Source organism: Mytilus edulis, chromosome 5, assembly GCF_963676685.1.
Source record: "Mytilus edulis chromosome 5, xbMytEdul2.2, whole genome shotgun sequence".
Taxonomy (NCBI): Eukaryota; Metazoa; Mollusca; class Bivalvia; order Mytilida; family Mytilidae; genus Mytilus; species Mytilus edulis.
The window spans coordinates 50,081,717-50,105,178 of record NC_092348.1 but is presented as its reverse complement, the minus strand read 5'-3'; the positions used below and the strand labels follow the sequence as shown (position 1 = coordinate 50,105,178).

The 23,462-nt window shown below is 32.8% G+C and overlaps 1 protein-coding gene across 6 annotated transcripts in view; it reads left to right on the top strand.

The window, feature by feature from the left end:
• The first annotated feature begins 4,404 nt into the window (after nucleotides 1–4,404).
• The window catches only part of LOC139523874 (uncharacterized), an 88,234-nt gene continuing 69,176 nt past the window's right edge, over nucleotides 4,405–23,462 (top strand). The window contains exons 1-11 of one of the 6 annotated variants that reach the window (XM_071318240.1): nucleotides 4,405–4,517; nucleotides 7,449–7,521; nucleotides 9,406–9,552; nucleotides 10,278–10,372; nucleotides 10,879–10,929; nucleotides 13,893–14,009; nucleotides 15,086–15,141; nucleotides 15,470–15,631; nucleotides 20,230–21,379; nucleotides 22,060–22,122; nucleotides 22,243–22,308. In XM_071318240.1, coding sequence (XP_071174341.1) covers nucleotides 7,498–7,521; nucleotides 9,406–9,552; nucleotides 10,278–10,372; nucleotides 10,879–10,929; nucleotides 13,893–14,009; nucleotides 15,086–15,141; nucleotides 15,470–15,631; nucleotides 20,230–21,379; nucleotides 22,060–22,122; nucleotides 22,243–22,308 — 1,931 coding nt within the window. In that variant the 5' untranslated portion in view covers nucleotides 4,405–4,517; nucleotides 7,449–7,497. Of the gene's footprint in view, nucleotides 4,522–7,448; nucleotides 7,522–9,405; nucleotides 9,553–10,277; nucleotides 10,373–10,878; nucleotides 10,930–12,234; nucleotides 12,368–13,892; nucleotides 14,010–15,085; nucleotides 15,142–15,469; nucleotides 15,632–20,229; nucleotides 21,380–22,059; nucleotides 22,123–22,242; nucleotides 22,309–23,462 lie in introns of those variants that run through there. The other 5 variants (XM_071318241.1, XM_071318239.1, XM_071318243.1 and 2 more) reach the window with 5 other exon arrangements.

Below are 23,462 nucleotides of genomic sequence, written 5' to 3'. Positions count from 1 at the left end.
TGTGGCCGAAACTGGGACGTTATCTCGGTCCTTAAAAACTTCGGTCCATTCACCGTGAAGTTTCGCAAATATCAGTCTTTTTGTAGGCAGTGGTTTTTTTGTTGGCTGTGATTAAAATTGGTTGCAAGATGAGGCGTGGGAGTTATTGAGCACATAACGGGATACAGTAAAACTTCTGGAAATGGTTCAACGAATGTGTTGCCAGCGCTGCAAAAATCAAGTTCTGATATTAAATTACTGACTTTTAATAACCCGTATCATGCAAACAACTGGTTTCAGAATAGAATAGATTAAAAAAGAATATCTTTATTTCCCAAATTACAGGTTCAATAAAAGGCATAGAATCAGCTTGACATAATTGATTTACAAGTGAAAATAAACATCACAGTATACATGTAAATGCAGTGTATTTAGAATATTAGCATGGTCAGAATCTGAGAGCCAACGACTATCTATATTATGAATACAAGTACACAATAAAATAATAAAATTACATTACAATCATTAATTCTCAAATTATTAACCAACTTAGTACCTGATCTCCTTTATTCAAAACACTCAGGCTCTCCAATATATCGATCAGCCCACTTTTTTTCCATAAGCCTGAGATATATTTTCTTGTGTCATGAGCATTCAAAATTTGGAGGACTTATTAAAGTTTTTAAAATTATAATACATTTTAGAAATATATTAAACCAAAATATTGTCTTTTGATAGGGCATTCCGATAAAAAATGAAGCTCATCCTCAACTTTACCATGTGAGCAATTTAAACAAAGACGCTATAATTTTTTTTAATAGTCTGTCCAAGGACGTATATATATAACTTACAATAATAATAATCTAATATACGTCCTTGGTCTGTCTTTCTCCATTCTTTAATATTTCTAATTTATCTTTTTTTTTAAATCCTGTAGTCAGTCTAAATATTTTTCTTTCAGTTTCAACTATCTTTTATGAAAATATGTCACCATGCTTCCCTCGGCAAGTTTTCAGTCTGAGTTAACTATGTGATACGTTTATAGTCTATTCCAAACTTTGGAATAAAGTGTATATAAAAGAAGATGTGGTATGATTGCCAATGAGACATCTCTCAACAAGAGACCGGGCCAAATCGTACAGAAATAATAGATTAATATACAAAAAAAAACTAAACGAAAAACAAATATGTAACACAGCAATAAACGACAGCCACTGAGTTACAGGCGCTTGACTTGACTTGGGACAGACACATACATACAACATGTGGTGGAGTTAAACTTATGTTAGCAGGATTTTGTTCCTCCCCTAACCTGTGACACTGGTGTAACAGAATATCATAAGAGCGTACTATAAAAATCATTGAAAAGGCTCAACTCATCAGATGGATACCAAAAGAAATATACCTAACAAAAACACATATATGGTGGACGTGACCGGGTACTTATTCATCCTAACAACAAAAAGACACTAAAGGAATTACCAGATCGATCTGAGAGTACTTGCACTGAGTTACTGACAGTTAGTTCAAAGTCAATAACAACTAATAAACAGAATCATGCATCCAAGACAAAATCTTATTTCTAACTGTTTATTTCCGATGCAAAGACCCTATGAGAAAATCAAAATTAACATCGAAGTATGCCATCTTTAATGACCATTCTATTTTCTTTATTCTTTCAAACCATTAAAGACGAACAAATTATCCTCTGATATTACTAAAACCACTACTACTGAAATCTCATCACAATACTCAGAGAAAGGCTGTTCCAGTTTGTGATTGTATGTGGAAAAACGATTGTTGGCGTATTTGTGTTCTGCAGGATGGAATTTGGTATGAGAGTGTATGCATATTCGAGCTGGCATATTCTGGGACTGTCTGAGCGGTTGAATTAGTCTGTATATTTTTGTGATTGCAATGAGATGTTAAGTGATTTTACAAAACAAGACCAGGCGTGCATCTGTTCTTCTGTGTGCGAGGTTTCTCCATTTTAAGTGATCTATCAGGTCACTAACGCGTGAGGTGTTTCTGTGTCGGTTAGTGACAAATCTAATAGCCTTTCTTTGTACTTTTTCTATTTCATTTATATCCTCAGTAAAGTAATGATCCCAGACTGAACAGGCATATTCTAGTGATAGTCTGACTAGAGATTTATATGCTGGCTGTTCCTTTACTTAGGTGGAATTGAAGTTATATGATTTTTTTCTGAGAAAATCTAGTGAACTGTTTGTCTTGTTACAGGTGGTGTTTATGTGACTATGTCGTTATAGGTCTGATTGAATGTATAATGAGTACAGTGAATTGTATGCGAATTTATTTTATTTCGCCTGATGGACATAACATTACACTTGTCAGGATGAAAAGCCATTTTCCTTGTATTTTTGCGTGCTAACTCCCCCAGGAGGGAGACGTGGCTTATGTTTGTCTGGTCCACTTGATTTTGATGGATTTAAATTAAAAGGTATTTTGGAGATACCTTGGATGGTTACATATTGATGTTTTGCAAGGCAGGGTAAGCTGTTTTCTGTTGCATGTACCAAGGATTTGTATAGTAAGAAGGTTCTTACTATACAAATCCTTGCATGTACTGATTGTTTTCAAATTCACGATAGCAGTGTTTTTGTTTGGTTCTGAGAAAACTGATTGAAACTGCCTGTTGAGTTCATCAGATTTCTGTTTTGTGTCTGTTACAAGTTCCCCTTTCTGCTTTAGTGATGTAATTCCGCTGTAGTCAGTTTTTTTGCTTATGCTATAAGACCAATTTTTTTTCATGTTGAAAATTTGTTATCATTTGTAAATAAAAAAAATTGGATGCAAATTGTATTACAATTTAAATACTAGTATAGGTTCTTTAGTTTTATTCAAAACGTAGTTAGTCCCAGCATACATTGAAGTGCATGAACGCAACAATAACACAATGTAACCGCAGACACAAATATTATTGTTACATTTGTAATTATTCAGCCCTGCATTCCAGCAATCAGTCCCCAATATAACAATAACTTTTTTTTTTATTGTTGAGGCTACATATCAATGTAACAATAGCCAGGCAGTGCCAATTATAAAAGGCACTGACTACGGTTACATGAAATGTAACAATAATAAAAATAATATTGTTACATTGGAGACTAATTGCCGGAATGCAAAGTTGGGTGAGGAACCGATTAATTACAAATGTAACAATAATTACTGAGGCTACGGTTACATTACGTTATTAATATTGTTACATGAAAAACAGCAATGTACGCTAGATTGATCAAACTTAAATCTTCTATAGTTGTATTGCTTAATTCTTTCATAATTATGTACTAAACAATACTTGTACTTTAATACTGATAAATAATAAAATATTATTATTCAACAAATGGTGTACAACTTGAATAGTTTTACTACGTATTAATGGTTTTGATGTTCTTAAGCAGGGGCGGATGCAGGAATTTTCGAAAGGGGGGTGCTAACCCAGGGCAAAGGGGGGGGGGTGCAAGGGGTGCAAAACATATGTCCCGATACAAATGCATTGATCGGCAAAAATAAAGGGGGGGTGCGCACCCCCGGAACCCCCCCCTGGATCCGCCACTGTTAAGGTACTACTCAAGATTAGGAGTGTGACTGTCAAAGGCGAAAAATATAGTTCAATGGTTTCACTTTTTTTTTTAAGGTATTTAACTGCACACCTACTCTTATTACTGTCATTATACTTTGGACCAATTTTGTTTATGGTGAAAAAAAAATAAAACTTGGGATGCGTTTTAAATGAAACTGAAACAATATCAAGACATACATTTCATACAGCTTTATAACTTGACGCAAATTGAAAATCAAAAGCAAAGTTTGCTAACTGTAACTTAAATACTAAGAAATTCTGTATGTACACGTATCCGTGGAGGACGTAATTTCGTTCATCAAAAATGTGTCGGACTTTAAAAACAACTTACTGGATTTGTAGAAATTGTCATTGTAAATAAAAAATTACAGTAAATAAATTGTATGTTATAAATGTATGTAATAAATGTCCTTAACTTTTATTATTTAGTACATATTACTAGTCCCATCGTACATTGCTTTTTTTCATGTAACAATAACGCAATGTAACCGTAGCCTCAATAATTATTGTTACATTCGTAATTAAACAGGTCCTTACCCAACCATGCATTCCGGCATTTAGTCTCCAATGTAACAATAATAATTTATTATTGTTACATTTCCATGTAACCGTAGCCATTATAAAACGGACCGTGATATGAAAAACCCATCAGCGATAAGACACCAACTATTTCCACCACACAGGACGAGATGGATACGTAACTTTAAAACTCATCAACTATTTTGGGAAAAGTAGTACACGGCGATGTATTTGGTGGCCGACTTGTCATAGTCCGAAATGTCTTTGGGTCGAGCTGTCCTAATTGTAATTTCAATTTCCTCGGATTAGTTCCCCTGGATGCTGCAGATGATAAGTGGCACATGTATGGAAAAACAAATTCAACTTTAAATAAAAGTTTAATGTTGAACCTTGCAAAGAAGATTCAAAGAGTTACGTATGTAAGTTTTGCAATCCTCTCGTTCCTCAAAGCATGTTAAGATGCTTTTGTATTTGCCTTTTTTAAAACTTCAAGCATATAATTTATAGTCATATTTTCATTAATATTATTTCCAAGGCATAAAGTTACAAAGCACCTGGCTGTTTCGGGGGATTGTAAAGACCCTCTCCTGTATACTAAAGAACGAAGAAGGGAAATTTACAATGGCATGAAACAAGAGCCCACAGTGTAAATGTTCCAGACCGTATGAGTATTTGGACCGTACGCGTACGGTCTGGACCGTATGCGTACTTTTTCAAAATACGCATACGGTCGGACCGTACGCGTACGGTCTGACAAATATTAAGAAGTTGGTCAGGTTTATTACATACAAATGTATATATAAGAAGTATCAAAATAACTTCTATCTCAAATTAATATAAAAATTTCAATTATAGTAATTGAAATAAAAACTTAATATTTTAAATTTAAAAAAAATCACGCTTATTTAATCTGTTAATCTCCTGTATTAAGCATGTCAGTAATTCATGAATTTCAGCCAAGTATGCTCATTGAAATTCTCGGAAGTAAACATAAATGTGGGAGGACAATTGTTGAATAAAATTGAGAATGGAAATGGGGAATGTGTCAAAGAGACAACAACCCGCCCAAATAAAAAACAACAGCAGAGGGTCACCAACAGGTCTTCAATGTAGCGAGAAATTCCCGCACCCGGAGGCGTCCTTCAGCTGGCCCCTAAACAAATATATACTAGTCCAGTGATAATGAACGCCATACTAATTTCCAAATTGTACACAAGAAACTAAAATTAAAATAATACAAGACTAACAAAGGCCAGAGGCTCCTGACTTGGGACAGGCGCAAAAATGCGGCGGGGTTAAACATGTTTGTGAGATCTCAACCCGCCCCCTATACCTCTAACCAATGTAGTAAAGTAAACGCATAACAATACGCACATTAAAATTGAAGAATATTTAGGAACTTTACAAAAAAATGCATATGCAAAGGAACATGCATAAAAATGTAAAAAAATATATGACGTTCCTTGTGGAAGCAAGTGTCACCTTGGGCCAAAGTAACACAAAATGATTCACGGATATAAAATCAAACAAATATTCAATTTCAATTGTTCGCTTATTCACTTTATCCATCTTATTGTAATAATAACAATTTGTATAACTAATAATAAGGATTTTGATAAATATTTGTTTGAATTTAACCCATATGATCCCAAAACATGTATGGTCAGCTGGACCGTACGCGTATACTCATACGGTCCGACCGTACGCGTATGGTTGGACCGTACGAGTATACGTATACGGTCCGGACCATACGCGTACGGTCGAAATACTCATACGGTCTGGAACATAAATAATATAGTGTTATCACAGGAATCGGACGGAAGTTCTATCAATAAAATTCTGTAAATAATAAAGTCGACCATAATAGAGCTTCTCTTAGAGAAGCGACAGGAATCCCACGAATCGGAAGTCTATCAATAAAATTCTGTAAATAATAAATGATAGAACTTCTGATTCCTATGGTGTTATTAACCCTTTGACTGCCAAGACATTGGAACACACTTCGAATATTACCAAATATTATAGAAATATGCCAGAGGTCTTTTTACACTTAAGTTTTTATTCAGGTCATTAAATCACATGACTAGTTGTTATACTAAAAGTTTTTTTAAAAACGGAAATGGGCATGATCCTTGAGTACAACTCTTTGTTGAAAAAATATAATATAGATTTATTTTAATTTACAAAAACAACAGTCTGTCAGTGGAAATTACAAACAATACTCACCAAACTCACTTCACAATGCATTAACTAAAGTATAGAACAAAAACATGACTGTATACAAGATCATACAAGGCTTCCAAAATGCCTCATGTGAAATGTGTACAACCAGTCAAATAAAGACATCAAAATAATATTTTATATCTTAAAAGTTGAATATATATAACCATTTAGTTCATTAGGTCATAAGTTTGATCGCCTCTAACACTTTAATTAAATAATTTGAAATAAACATTGGCATCAAATTATAACCGATTCCAGATGTACAACATGTCATTTCCGACATTGTATAGGTCGAAAACATAAGATGCTATTTTTTTCAACAAAGGACCCATTGATGTAGTGAACTCAAATTAAAAAAAAGTTATTTAATATCGAAATATATTTCATGTATTTCTGACAGATACAATTATTTTATGCACAAGTATACTAGTGACTTGCAAAATATTAGGCATGTACATTTTGTATATGTTCAAACATATAAAAGGAAAATTCTGAGAAATATGTTAGTACATTGTAGGTGGAAATACAATACATGATGATACTTATAGTAATACACCTTATCAGTGAAGGGACTTGGAACTTCTAGTAGCATCATACAATAACTAAATTTTTCAGTGTACCAAAGTTAAATATTTACTTGTAACTTTTGATCAACAATACTTAAAATTATTCTGTAAATTACAATGTATGTCTGTAATAGTATTGATTCTCATTGGAAAATCACATTGTTTTTCTAGGACTCAAACCTGTGACCTTTGTGCTTGAAGTCTGTTCTCCAACCAGCTGATGTAAAGTTCTACTTGCCTAGCCCAACCTCTTACAGGTTGCCTGCCCTAGTATATACTAATCAAGAGAAGCAATCATTTCACACTTCCCCACCTCTAGAGTCAGCATACTGTTATGACTTGGACAACACATACCTTGGTTAGAAATCTCTTTAACCATTGTGTTTTTTTTTAAATCATATTTAAGTTTGAAAAAAACAACCAAAAAATTAATTTTACTGGATGTGTGCATTAGAAGGTTTCAGTAGGTCTTCTTCTGATGAAATTGAGTATATCTTTGTAACAATTAGTAGTAAAACTTTTAATTCCTGTTAGTTTTAATGATACCATCTTTTTAGTTTAGATATGAATGATGTCATAGATGCTTAGAATCATATTGCAAAGAAGATGATCTCTATCCAGATACTAGAGGTAAATTAACACAATCATAAGTTTACTTGTTCAACCATTTCTACCTGTAGTGCATATCTTAATCAGTCATTTAAATTCCGCTCAAACTAACGTAACTTTTTCAAACCTTCAAGAATTTTGAGAAACTTGGACAGACACTTTTTTATGATGAATAAAAAACCATTAGGCTTAAATTAAAATATTGTTTGTTTGCCCTTTACCGACCGACCCTATCAATTCGTTCCGCCTGAAAATCTTTTATTTGTATTTACCAGCAAGATTTTATTTTATTTTATTTTTTCGTTCCTACCAAAAATCTTATATTTGTATTTCCCGCTCAAAACTTTTTTACCGGAATCCTCGGGTTTTATCTTTACGTATAAGGTCCAGTCCGTTTGGTATCACCTGAGCGTTTGACATGAACACTTGCATTTGAAGTTTCAAAGCATTTGTTTGAAATCGATGTTGAACGCTTTCTGAAATCATGATATGAAGTACATTACTCTGTACCTTTAAACTTAAAGAGCAGGGTTCATGTACAAAAAAGTTCGTTTGATACAAAAGTATTAACGTGTGTACAAACTAATTTGTAAACGGACGTTGTATTCTATGTAGGAATGGCCTTTTGTGATCCGCATATCAGAATGATTATGTTAACGATGCCGCTAAATTATTTATATCTGACATGAACCAAAAGTGACAAAACCCTGTAAAGTGGAGAATATCTGGCAGTAAAATCGCCAAGTTTTCCATACAGATCATTTATAAATGTGATGCAAAATACGTGACAATTGAGTTTTAAGTCTTATAGCATTTTTATTGGAAAAAAAGGCACACACGAAATTTGTAACACTCTAGGGACTTTTTCTACTAGTAATATATGTCTGCCCGGACATTATCTTACCAGTACAGAGTTATCTCTTATATATTTTTTTTTCAAAACTAATAGTCCCAGCGGAAAACTTATTTGCAAAAACAAAACAGAAAAAAATGACATTATGCAGATTTTGTATCTATAAAATAAAATATTTTACCTACCTGCCTACCCATGACAAATAATATACCGAGCCAAGTTATTTTTTTGGGGAAAAAAATAAAATATTTTACCTACCTACCTACCCTGTTTCAAAACATAGGGTCGGAAAAGGGCAAACAAACAATATTTTAATTTAGGCCTTATACAGAGCATAATGAGGAAATGGCTTAAAAAATATTTTTTTGCAGTTAACATATTTCAATGTATTTAGATATCAATGTCTTTTTCAATTTGTTTTAGAATTTTATAAATCTTTGCATTTAGTAGAAGCTTTATTTATGAATAGGAAATAATGTCTGAATAATAATTTTTTAAATACCGGTATATTTACTTTATTTTTTCATTATTTAACTCAAATTTACTTGATATAGTTGATTAAGAAATAATCAACATAGTTTGACATATTCGAGATAATTATATTTGGGATTTTTTTTACTCGCAAAAGTCGTGAAAATAAGTTGGTTTACAGTATTTTACTTCAAAAATTGACCAATTCCGGTGGTTTTAAGGAAGATGTGACCTACTTTTCCGAAGAGGGACAAGATGTGCTGTACTGGTCAATGCCGGCGATGAATAAGGGCACTGCTATTTTCAGTATCGCATATTTTTGAAAAGGGGTTTTGGTAGTAGTCTATGTTTTTTTCTCTCATTTCAGATTTTAGAAATTAAATAGAAAATTTCTTCAATCATTTTTTGGAGGGGATTAATATTCAACAGCATAGTGAATTGCTCAAAAGCAAAAACAAATTTTTAAGTTCATTAAACCACATTCATTCTGTGTCAGAAACCTATGCTGTGTCAACTATTTATTCACAATCCAAATTCAGAGCTGTATCCAATTTTATTACAATTTATACAATTTATTACAGATAAACAGCCCAGGTCACTTCTTCTGTAGAGAAATAGATAGTGAAACAGCATCTTTTGAACATCAACATTTTCTACAATTGCAAGAAGATTTAAATCAAGTCTATAACCAGGAACAGACTGTCCAACAGCAATACATACCATCAAAAGTAAGCACTTTTCTGAAAATAAACAGGAATAAGTTTGCCTCATCCTAATTTGTAACACTCATACACAATGTTTAATACTGCAACTTGCATACATTATTTGGCAGGGTTTCTGTTATTAACTGTTCTAGAGTTATGCCCCTTTATAACTTGGAAAGATTTTAATTAAGTTTGTACATCCAAATTTCATGAAACTCATAGTTGATGCTAAGCACTACAACAAGCAGACTGAGATCAAATTTGGGCATTAAGCCATTTACCATTCTAGAGACATAGGTGGATCCAGGGGGGCCCCCTCTTTCGTTGGAAAAATTTGGTTGAATATATAGGCAATCCTTGAAGTATGACTGGAGTGGGCCCCCTTTTAGGTCAGTCAGCGTGCCCCCCTTAGGAAAAGTTCTGGATCCACCACTGAGAGATCACCATATTCTATAAAAAATTCAAAGCTTACAGGCAATAATAAGATTAGTGTCCTTAGATGCATTCTGTTTTTATTTTAAGATACTGATCAACTAATTTTTATGACTTTCTTCAGTAGAAAAATAACAGGAATTTGAATTGTTGCTAGATAATTGCCAAAAATGACTAAATCAGACTTTATGTGAAATAAAGTATGCATGACAATTTGATGGTTTTCAGGAAATGTCAGTAGTAGAAAAATAAAGAATGATGTAGAATAGATATATACATGCTAGCAATTTTTTCTTACAACATTTTCCTACTTTCAGGGTGAAATTTGTATAGCTTTCAGACAAAGGGACAGACAGTGGTACAGAGTAAGGAATGAGGGTGTTTTTGCCAGAAAATATGGACAGGAAGCTTGGTGAGGAAATAATGATAATGCTTGTTTATTTGCAAGGCTTAATAGGGTCTAGCAATAGAGTCATGGTCACAGACTTGTTGATCCTTAACTTATTGAAACTGCTTCACATATAATTCAACCATATTTGCATAGATTCTTCAGGAAATGAAGTTGTGTGCTTGCCTTTTAAATGTTTAAAATGAGTGGTTTTTCAGGTTTTCTTTACCAATACACAGACTTAGCTGTTACTGCTTTTTGTAGCAGTTTGTTATTTAGGAACCTCCCTAGAGTAGAATAGTATGAAATTTATTTTCCATTCCACTGTAAATGAAAGTTTTGAAATTCCAGGAGGAATTTCCAGGTCAAAACAGACCTCCTCATTTGTTTAAAAGTTTTAGAAGGAAATTTACCTTTCTAGATAAACAATACTTAATTGATTAATACCTTTAGAGGATGTTTGCATATTTTGTCTAGCTGTAGAATTTCAATTATATGTTCAATTGTTATAGACATTTTATCTCTTTCAGTTGTTACTTTGTTGATAAAGGTGGAGAAACTGAGTCTATAAGTGTCAGATGGTAAGTAGTACAATGTATGTGTTACTTTGTTGATAAAGGTAGAGAAACTGAGTCTATAAGTGTCAGATGGTAAGTAGTACAATGTATGTGTTACTTTGTTGATAAAGGTAGAGAAACTGAGTCTATAAGTGTCAGATGGTAAGTAGTACAATGTATGTGTTACTTTGTTGATAAAGGTGGAGAAACTGAGTCTATAAGTGTCAGATGGTAAGTAGTACAATGTATGTGTGACTGATTGATAAAGGTGGAGAAACTGAGTCTATAAGTGTCAGATGGTAAGTAGTACAATGTATGTGTGACTGATTGATAAAGGTGGAGAAACTGAGTCTATAAGTGTCAGATGGTAAGTAGTACAATGTATGTGTGACTGATTGATAAAGGTGGAGAAACTGAGTCTATAAGTGTCAGATGGTAAGTAGTACAATGTATGTGTGACTGATTGATAAAGGTGGAGAAACTGAGTCTATAAGTGTCAGATGGTAAGTAGTACAATGTATGTGTGACTGATTGGTAAAGGTGGAGAAACTGAGTCTATAAGTGTCAGATGGTAAGTAGTACAATGTATGTGTGACTGATTGGTAAAGGTGGAGAAACTGAGTCTATAAGTGTCAGATGGTAAGTAGTACAATGTATGTGTGACTGATTGATAAAGGTGGAGAAACTGAGTCTATAAGTGTCAGATGGTAAGTAGTACAATGTATGTGTGACTTTGTTGATAAAGGTGGAGAAACTGAGTCTATAAGTGTCAGATGGTAAGTAGTACAATGTATGTGTGACTTTGTTGATAAAGGTGGAGAAACTGAGTCTATAAGTGTCAGATGGTAAGTAGTACAATGTATGTGTGACTTTGTTGATAAAGGTGGAGAAACTGAGTCTATAAGTGTCAGATGGTAAGTAGTACAATGTATGTGTGACTGATTGGTAAAGGTGGAGAAACTGAGTCTATAAGTGTCAGATGGTAAGTAGTACAATGTATGTGTGACTGATTGATAAAGGTGGAGAAACTGAGTCTATAAGTGTCAGATGGTAAGTAGTACAATGTATGTGTGACTGATTGATAAAGGTGGAGAAACTGAGTCTATAAGTGTCAGATGGTAAGTAGTACAATGTATGTGTGACTTTGTTGATAAAGGTGGAGAAACTGAGTCTATAAGTGTCAGATGGTAAGTAGTACAATGTATGTGTGACTGATTGATAAAGGTGGAGAAACTGAGTCTATAAGTGTCAGATGGTAAGTAGTACAATGTATGTGTGACTTTGTTGATAAAGGTGGAGAAACTGAGTCTATAAGTGTCAGATGGTAAGTAGTACAATGTATGTGTGACTTTGTTGATAAAGGTGGAGAAACTGAGTCTATAAGTGTCAGATGGTAAGTAGTACAATGTATGTGTGACTTTGTTGATAAAGGTGGAGAAACTGAGTCTATAAGTGTCAGATGGTAAGTAGTACAATGTATGTGTGACTGATTGGTAAAGGTGGAGAAACTGAGTCTATAAGTGTCAGATGGTAAGTAGTACAATGTATGTGTGACTGATTGGTAAAGGTGGAGAAACTGAGTCTATAAGTGTCAGATGGTAAGTAGTACAATGTATGTGTGACTGATTGGTAAACTCAATGTATGGACAGGCAGTAAACAACGTCTATTTCCTTTAATTGTGTAATTTCAACTCAATATGAAAACTTATTACATAATAATCGATCAATGTTAATAAAAGATATAGTTACTTTAGCAATTGATAAATGAAAACGGTGTTTAAAATAGCGTTAACACTTAACGTATGTTAAACTGCCTCTCAATCACCCACAGTATAATCACTGTAATTCTGTGTTTGAATAAGAATTACTTCATAATATATAAAGAATAGTACATCTTGTGTCGTAACTGTTGTTGCATTTGAAAGACATTTCTAAGTAATAACAAATCTACTGAAAAAGAATGTGTATAAGAAGATAAGATAAGATAAGAATTTTATTAATCTAATCAAGAACCCATAAAGGGCATCATTTTACAACACAATATGATTGGAAAAAGCAAAACAGAAAACTAATACATACTTTAACGTTATGAACAGGATCAGAGCCTAACACAACATGTGTTTTATATAACTATTATATTAAATCTTATAACAATAAAATACTAAATTACTTCATATATTTTGTTTACATCTGGATCTTATTTCTAACCCTTTAATAATGTAATTTCCTAGGCACATGAGAGTTGGTAAATGCTCATTTGTGAACAGCCAGAAATATTTCTTATCATTAGGTAGTTCTTTAAAATTAGTACAAAAAGTTGTAGCTTTATCATATAATAATTTCCTCTGTTCATCATATAATGGACAATTTACTGTAAAATGGGTCTCATCTTCAATAGAATTTGATCCATGTGATAAGCAATGATGACATAGACGTTGAGTTCTCTCTATGTATTTTTTATTATATCTATCTTTCTCAATTTTAAGATCATGAGCACTTATTCTCATTTTACATATAGCTCTTCTTATACTAAAATCTTTAATTGATAAATAGGCCTCCTTTACAAAGTCAGTCTTGAGGTTGAAATAATTCTCTAATTTGCTATTACCTTGTGATAAGGTTTCAGATCTTTTGACCAACCAATATATATAACAATGTATAAAAGTTGGTTCAGTTGAACTTTGGTGAATAGTTGTCAATCATACCACCTCTCCTTATTTATATATCAGTTTGAATTATTTTATGCTTAATTTAAAATTTAATGTGTGTATTTTAGTGTAATTCTAAAAATAACTGACAAATTTGTAACTTTTAAGTAGATTTGTTTACATTGTAGAATGTTTTTAAAATGTAATTTGAAATGCCAGATTTCATATTTATTTTTCACATTTATATTAACATTGCAAATATTTCTTAATTTTTCTGTTAAATATCTGAAGAAGAAACAGTATCATTGTGAGAGTGTTGTTCTGAATTTACTATTTCAGGATACGCAAGTCATTAGAAAGGTTCCTAAAGCTGCCTTTCCAGATCAAAGAGTGCTCTGTGTTTGGTGTGAAGGCCTTGACACTGGCAATTCAGGAAGATCTGTCAGTGGCAGAAAAGTAAGATTGATATATATATATATATATACCTCTTTCTGTGGTAAGGCCACTGAAAATGATTTTTAATTTCCCCTACTGAGATAGTTTTTTTTAATCTGCCTGATTGTTTATTTGTATGCCCCTACTGTCGTGGATGGGGCATTAAGTTTTCCCCTTGTCCCCCTGTCCATTTTTATGTCCCAAAGTTGGTTTCTGTTTTCTAACTTGAGTTTGCCTCAAACAAATGTAACAGTACTTATACTAAATGCTTATTACCACAAAACACAGATTAGATTTGAATTTTGGTGGTGTCACTTTAACTGTTCTAAAGTTATGGCCTTTAAAATTGAAAAAAAGTGCTGAATTTTTCATTTCCGTTCTCTAACTTCAGTTAGCCTCAACCAAATGTTATAAAACTTATACACAATGTTAATTTCCACAAAATGCAGATCAAGTTGAATTTTGGTGGTGTCACTTTTTCTGTTCTAGAGTTATGCTTCTTTACATCTTAAGTTTGCCTCAACAAAATGTTATGAAACTTGTACACAATACTTACACCACAAAATTGAGAAAAAATACACATTTGGGTAGTGTCACTTTAACCGTTTTTCAGTTATGTCTTTATATGATATTCAAGCTGGAGCATCATTTGTGTCCCATGGACAGTTTCAGCATTTATTTTTGACTGAATGATGAATGAAAAAAATGCACAATATCAAGCAATTTTTTGTCCCGCCTTGATCCTAGATTGCCAAGTGCTTATCTGATCGGAAAGATAACAATGATTTAAAGCATTTGCCTAATCTGTTGTATATCAGTCTAAATGGCCAAGAGCCAGTATTCGATAAAGATTTAATACATGGACATCAATTCTTTATGTTATTTTTATAAAAGTGACTTTTGTTTAATACCAGTTGTACAATTTTAAGTATAATGAGGAAATCTAGGAAAAGTAATTGGGAATCTTTCTAATAAAAACTTCCTGTTCAGGAACATATATCAGTTGTAAATAGGCAGGATTTTGATGAGAAATATACATTTTATTTTAAATGATTGCATTTGATTATACTATTGATATGTTAAAACATTTTTTTTAGATCATGTTTAAAGTGGGATGACTCTGCAACTACATGTATGGAAGCATGTGTAAAAAGTAAGTTTAAATTTTAAATTATGTCTCTTGTCTAAACTAAAGAAATTAAAAACTTCTAAACCAATGATATAGGTAACCATTATCTCATCCAAAGTTTTATTTTGTTTGGAAAAAAATAAATAAGACAGAGAAACTGTAATCAGTAGTCTACAGTTTTGAAGATGCATATAGACCTAGGTGAGCAACACAGGCTCTTCAGAGCCTCTAGTTTGAAAGAGCCCTTTGTGAGTACCATGTACAATTTTAAAAATTAGATTGTTCTAACACAATAGCATATTTCTGTTCTAACTTCTTAATTCATGTTTGTAAAATCTATATTATTTGACAGGATCAGTCTCAGCTAGTGCTAAGGTATTATACACAGACAACATGGGAATGATGCATATCATCTTATACCTCAATAAAGGCGGGGAAACTTATAATTTCAATGATTTTCTAGTTGCAAAAAGATATGCAGTCCCTGATGAAACGGATGGTCAGGTAGCTCCAGGTAAGGTTATGATTAAAAAGGGATATCTTAGAATTAGTAAATATATATAAGTAACCAATTTTTGTCAACCACATTATAGTCCTTTAAAGTGACACAAATCATAAGAAATTAGAGCAGCTCCCTTTTTAGATTGGATGGTGGTAAATTTGGGCTTTATCGATGATAATTAAAAAAAAAAAGGATGTTTGATATGAGTATAAATAAAAATAATGTATAAAAAAAATTTTGAAACAGGGAAAAATGGAAGGGGATTTTTTCCCCCTCAACTCCTTAAGGGCATACGATACAGTAGAGATCCCTCGTTGATTTTTTCTTAAAATTTTGATAGAAGGTTAATTTTAATGTGTACTTTTCAAATATGCAAAGAAAAAAATACCTTCATGACTTACTTTTTGAGATAATTTGGTTCGAAATTTGCATATTTGGAAGAAAATCCCTGAAATTTCATAAATTATGACTTTTAAAGAAAGTAACAATACTTTTGAACGAAAAGTCATAACTTAACCGGGTTTTTTGTAAAATATTCCCTTGATCTATGGCATCAACATGCTGAAACAAGTTTAAGGTTAAATCAAATCATCATGTTCCGGATTAAGATTGCTATATCCGAAATAAAGAAATTGACCATATTTTTGCGTCTTTTTTGGAAGTGCAGAAAAAATTTGATCGTTGATTTTTTCCTGAAATTTTGGCGGAGTGTTCTTGAAACAGTACTTGATTGATTGCAAAAGAAAAAAAATGGGGTCCATGTGCTTGTTTTTTCAATAAAAGCCATATACCTTAATTTTTTACAACGTCTGTCAGTATGGCGCTAAATTACGTTAAATTAAGTTTTAATCGCAACAACGTCGTGTAATCATTCCCGCCATACACGAGTTCGCTGTCAAGTATGTGCCGGTGTTTTTCAAAGCGTTGATACTTATCATAAAAGTTTATAAGATGGTTAATCATAAAATGGAAAAACATTTGTGTTAAACATTTACGAAACGAAATTTGGACAGGAACCTTTTCATGATAAAAAAAAAAAAGACTATAAAAAAGGATTCTAGCAGATTGCTTTGTCAGATGTTCGGCAAAAAAGAAAATCTGATAGAAGTATAAAGGTGCATCTCCGTCAGACATTAGTTCTAAATTGCTTCATGTACTGTAAGAGGATAGACAACATTATTGACATGACAAAATGTGAACCAACTATAAATTAAGTGAGGCGATACCATAAATTGACAACAGTATAACCGATACCGTATCGTCAACTTTAAAAGGTCCCGACGTACTTTGATTTTTTTTTACATTCAAAAGATAATCATCTTTCAAATTTAAATTATAAGCAGTACTTCTTGTTTTATAATAAGAGCTGTTTCGTGCAATTTAACTCATGCCATTATTGCCCCAATCGACCGAAAATGAAGTTGTAATATAATATTTCATAGGAAGTACAGCAGCCGGTATAAGAGAATAATATTGAACGATGTCTTTATCAATAGATAAGTTACATAACCTTTTTTACGGCGTATACGTATGAATACTGGCGTACTTGTTTGTCTAGAAGTAGAGCTATATTGAAAATACTTTGTTCGTCTGTCCGATCGTCTAACTATACGACGAGTTTTAACGTGTGTACACTTTCTGATCTGTCTGTCTGCAATGATTAGTGTACATTTGCCGATACTTCAATTTTTATCTCTCAATACATTGAAGTACAATAGGGACATGCTAATACAAATAAGAAGACGTGGTATGATTACCAATGAGGCAAATCTCAATCAGAGACCAAATGGCTTAACGACTATAGGACATCGGACGGCCTTCAACAATGAGTAAAACCCATACCGCATAGTAAGCTATGAAAGCGGCCCCTACATGACAAATGCAAAACAACTCAAACGGGAAACTTACGGCCTGATTTAAGTACAAAACAATGAACAAATTAAATACAAATATGATGAACAATACCAAAAGACACCATTTAATTACAAGCCCTTTTAACAGCATGTGTACGGGCATTTTCTTGTTTTGGTCTATTACATCCAGTTTCATATACAAAAAGAATACAACCAATTAAACAAACTAACGTGTGACAATTCTGCATCTATTGGTAATATTTTGCTTAAATTCAAACCAAAAACACCAATATATTTTTTTGAAATCTTTTTAACGGACTTTTATTGACAGTTTTTCTACATACACATACAATATTATATGTTTTTAAAATATCAATTAAAATCGGCAATTTTTTTTTTCTGTACCAATTTCAAGTCCAGAACAGGATGAGACACTCTCTTTATTTATTATTATTTTATTTACGAATAGGGGTGTTATACGACCTTGTCCACCAATGAGGGTCTCGCACTTGAAGTTGGTTTTGTTATTTCATTGATAGTCTGATAAATTTGGTCTTACAATGACAATTCTCCGTAAAATTTGGAGGCTGCCAAATGCTTAACAAAAAAAGAAAAAAAAGACACAAACTTAACTATTTTGATTCTGATGTTTTTCAATTCAAGATAGTATTATTTACTTCGAATTCATTATCAATAAATGAAAATAACTGTTCTCGTCATGAAAAATATTGCACAGCTGTACAACACGCCGTAGTAATGACTTTTGTGTGTGGATTTCAACACCAGACACCAGACCCGATTCGGCCACCCTACGCGATATAGATTTTGTTAATTTTTTCTCATTAATCACGGGTTCATACGTTTTCTCATTTCTTTAAGTTTCATTGAAATAACATTTGGATGTCATAAATGTGCAATTAAATATTTGCCGCTGGACGTTAAGCAGCTACCAATACTCATAATTAGCTATTGCAGGTCGTTTTGTTCCGAATTGTGTTATTGGTAAAATGTTTTTCAGCATGTAACAGTTTAAGCAACGAATAGTAAGATAGACCCCAATTCCTTGCAATTTTTCTTTCTCTACGTTGAGCAGATTCCGCTGGGCTGTGCAGTTTTGACAGTTATTCAGTACCAGACTAAAAAGCTCCACAATTCTTCTTCCGTCTTTCCATGTTATACTGTCAATACTCTTTTCTGTGTCTATCACTATTTCTTCAATTTCGTTATGCAAAATTGTATTTGATTTATTTTTGTTATCTCAAGTATTTCCTTTAATCTCACTGCTTTTCGGCGGATTTCTCCGTCTTTTAGAAATGGCCACTTTTTTAGCAGGTACTTTTTTGAAATTCGCGCAACTGAAATTAATGACGTCAGTGAATATTCCGCGAAATATGACTTCTTTTAAAGCGACGTCGCGAAATGTTAACATTCTTATTAGAAACATCGCAAAATTACAACGTTCTGGTTACCAACGTCGCGAAAACAACACGAACAGTTTTGAAAAAGTTATTATCTGCCCCTGCTACTGTATCGTATTCCCTTAAGGGTTTAAGTCATAACTTATATTCCTTTACATTTATAACCATAATTGTGTAGTAAATAACAGGAGCTTTCAAATGTTGTTGGTATTGACAGTTGTCAGAAATTTCAAGTGAAATATCAGATATAAAGTACTTTAATGAGAATGTTTATATTTATTTAAAAAACATCACAAAATACCTTCTTAATAGCCATTAATCTGAAAAATCATTAACAAGGTAAAAGTAGAACAGTTATATAAAAAAGGGATCATTAAATATTGCATGTATAAAAAGTGGTTGTGTCACTATATTGGTCTTATATAATGGGTCCTACTTAAATGCGCCCAGGTGAAGAAAAAGCACACAGGATAAGAAAAAAGCTCCTGGGGAAGAAAAATTAGTGCCTAGGGAAAAGAAAAGTCGCCTGGGGAAAATATATAGGTATTGTATTGGCATGAGACAACTTTGTGTCGATGAAAGTAGTTATGCACATTGATTTTTTTAATTTTAGATATGTATTTTGCAAATTCAGATAATAGACATTTGTAATAAGGCACAAAAACAAGTATGAATGTTTCAATTTAAACAATAATATATGAATGCTATTTCGATAATAATGATTCACAGTTTATGCTGGATTTATAAAATGTAAGACATCAAAAGACATGTTTTTTAAAAACGATATCACAATGAAAAATGAAAAAACATTATTTTATTCTCCCGGGCGCAGTTTTTCCTTCCCCGGGCATTTTTTCTTTTCCTGTGCGCTTTTTAGTAGGACTGTATATAATGACTATTTAATATTTATACACACTTGTTTGCTGTCTACAGTGTACACTATTCACCTTCTTACATCACCTCTTAGCTTGTGGTAAGAAAACTTCTTGCTTGAGTGAAGGAGATCATGCATGGGTATGATATCAGGCTGGTTCAAAACAAAGACTGAAATTGGTATCAACTGATAAGTCTGGTAATAAGTTAGATATTTTTTTTATATTTGAATTTTTCTTTTAGCCATTCTAAAGACGATATACATTATTACCATGTGAAATCATCCTTTAATGTATGGTCAGAATATGATAAAATGTTTTAGATTATGTATTATATCATAATAATCATACTTTTAGAATTGTCATAGCTATATCCATCAGATGCTGTATGGTTTGGATACTGTAATATGATCAGCATTTTCATAATGATGAAATGATGGTAAAAATGTTTGATTTATCATTTTTAGATCAATCAAAAACGACAATGACCAGAAATACCAAATTCTTGCAGACCCTTTTGGCTGAAGAACAGAACGCAAGTTTCAGTGACAGTGAAATATTTGGAAGGCATCATACACCTTCACCATTACATTCTGATACTGACGATATTATAGCACTGAAACAATTTACAGGTCAAGAATATTTATCTGATACAAACTATAAGGGGAGTAGTTCAAGTTCAACTCTTATAGGAAAACCTCCAAAAATGAAAATGTCCCCCACAAAAAGACGGGAAAGAAGATCTGAAGATGCTGCTGACTATAAACAGATTTATATTAGTGATAAGGATTCCTTAACAAGTGAAGATACTAGATCTCAGAGAAAAAATGAAAACTCCAGATTTATTACAAAACCATGTTTATCATTGTCAGGAAATGTTTCAGACACAGGCATGAGTGATGTGAGGAATATAAATAGAAATAATTTACAAGTGTATAATTCATACAGTGACACAGAACCGTTATCACGAGGGAGAAGTTTATCTCCTACAGCTATAACTTTAGGAAGAGGAAGGGCTAGTTCACCTTTAAACCTTTGTAAAGAGAGGTCACCTTCACCTATGACCTCAAGTAGAAGATCACCTTCACCAATGACCTTGAGTAGAGGAAGTGCACCTCCAGTATCTTCAGCATTGACACCTACAGGCAGGGGTAGAGGACAATTAGATATTCTAAGATTAGCTAAGAATTTTCGTTTGCCACCATCATCTCCAAGTTCTACCTCTGATATTGATTCTGATCATAAAAGCTCAACTAGTCCTCAAATTAATACATCCCTTTTTAATAAACTAAGAGATAATCCTGTATTGTCCAGTTCATTGGACAGTGGTGGAGCTAGACAAAAAGTGTACAGAGGTGTCCCAGGACAGTTTGATGATTCAGAATCTGACTCAAGTGCAGCTCTGTCAAATCAAAACAGTGGACTTAACACTCTACTGAGGAAAGACACAAATGTTCCCTTGACCAGGGGTCGCTTACCTAAAGCTGCTCTTAGTAGAATAGGTTTGTCATCAGGTAGTGACACAGATCATTCTAAAAACATTTCATCAATTCTAAAAGTGAACCAACAATTAGCTTTTACAGGAAGTGGCAATCAAGACACAAAACAGGAAATGAGGTAAACTTTGTGAGATATTTATATATATGGTCAAATGCTTCATATTTAACATTTTTCAGATCAAGTCAGAAATTGGATGGCTTCACTTATATACCATTCATGAGTTATGCCCCTTTATAAACATAAAAAATTATGATTTTTTTGTTTCCATTCTCTTACATTAGTTTGCTACGACCAATTCTTATAAAACTGATACACAATTCTTATTACCACAAGACACAGATCAAGTTTAAAACTGGATGATGTCATTTTTACTGTTCTTGAGTTATGCACCTTTATAGATGGAAACATTTAGAAACCTGTCCTTTGCATTCTCTAACTTTAGTTTGCCATGACCATATGTTATGCATTTTTGCTTATAATGATAAAGAAAATGGTCACAACTATGTAAATCTTGTATCTGTATATGGACGTTGACTGGTATTATTTACAAGCGGGGGCATCTGTGGCCCAAAGATACATTATCTATTTATTTCTACTAAGAAAGACATGCCCTTTCTCTATAAGAAATTGGTTTTTCAGATACTTCCTACCATTCAATAGTACAATGTTATGAGGATTTAAGCAGGTCACTTACACTTCAATATTAGAACATTTTGCAATCCAACGCTTTGTTCTTGCTGTTTCTAAATGGCAGTTTTTATAATTAATATAATTAAAGCTTGTAAAATGCATTTTAGAAAAGAAGAAATGTCTGACATGGATCTTTATGCATCTCCAAAGAAAGAAAAGTCATCTGTAAGGTAACTTTCCAATATGCTAAGGACTGTCAAATGACTGTTAATCATAATAACTATGTCAAAAAGAACATATCAAACTTTAAAATCTGTATGAGTCTTGTATTTTTTTGTGTCATGTTTCAGATTTAGTGATGATGTTGCCAGTTCATCAGGAGCAGAGATTAGTCCATCCAAAAAGAAATCCCCCAGGTAGGATAGAATAAGTCATTGAAATGATCATTTATTTTATCAATTACTGGCAATAAGTTAAATTGAATGGTAAAACAACAAATTGAAAATTAGATTAAAACTAGACTTATGTCATTACACCATGTTCACAGGAAATTGTGTACCAGCCAAGTGCCAAAGTAAATAATTTTAACCCATGGCTTGATTGCATGATTGTGATTGTGAAAATAAGCATTGGTATCTATTATTTTTACATTCAAGCGTAAATGAGACTTATTTCCCTATGGAAATAGATTTTGATCGGAACTAAACACATTTATTCTAAAAACAGTTGTTGGCATGACACGGGTTATGTTCTTCTCATATATGTTATGATGGTATGATACTAAACCCCTAACGGGAAGGATTGTGCCTGATGTTCATATGATGAAATCATAATCTTTCAGTCAGTTTAATTGAAGTTTGGAGCTGGCATGTCAGTTAACTGCTAGTAGTCTGTTGTTATTAATATGTATTATTGTCATTTTGTTTATTTTCTTTGGTTACATCTTCTTACATCAGACTCGGACTTCTCTTGAACTGAATTTTAATGTGCGTATTGTTATGCGTTTACTTTTCTACATTGGTTAGAGGTATAGGGGGAGGGTTGAGATCTCACAAACATGTTTAACCCCGCCGCATTTTTGCGCCTGTCCCAAGTCAGGAGCCTCTGGCCTTTGTTAGTCTTGTCTTATTTTAATTTTAGTTTCTTGTGTACAATTTGGAAATTAGTATGGCGTTCATTATTACTGGACTAGTATATATTTGTTTAGGGGCCAGCTGAAGGACGCCTCCGGGTGCGGGATTTTCTCGCTACATTGAAGACCTGTTGGTGACCCTCTGCTGTTGTTTTTTATTTGGTCGGGTTGTTGTCTTTTTGACACATTCCCCATTTCCATTCTCAATTTTATTTGATATCAACATCATCATAGATACCAGGATTGAATTTTGTATATATGCCAGACGAGCCTTTCGTCTACAGACTCATCAGTGACGCTCGAATCCCAAAAAGTTAAAAAGGCCAAATAAAGTACATTTATAAATTTGAATATTACTTTTTCATTACTTTAATAGAGTCATCATTTAAACTTTAATAGCTGTTAAATTTGATACTTTTCAATATAAATGAAGTTGTC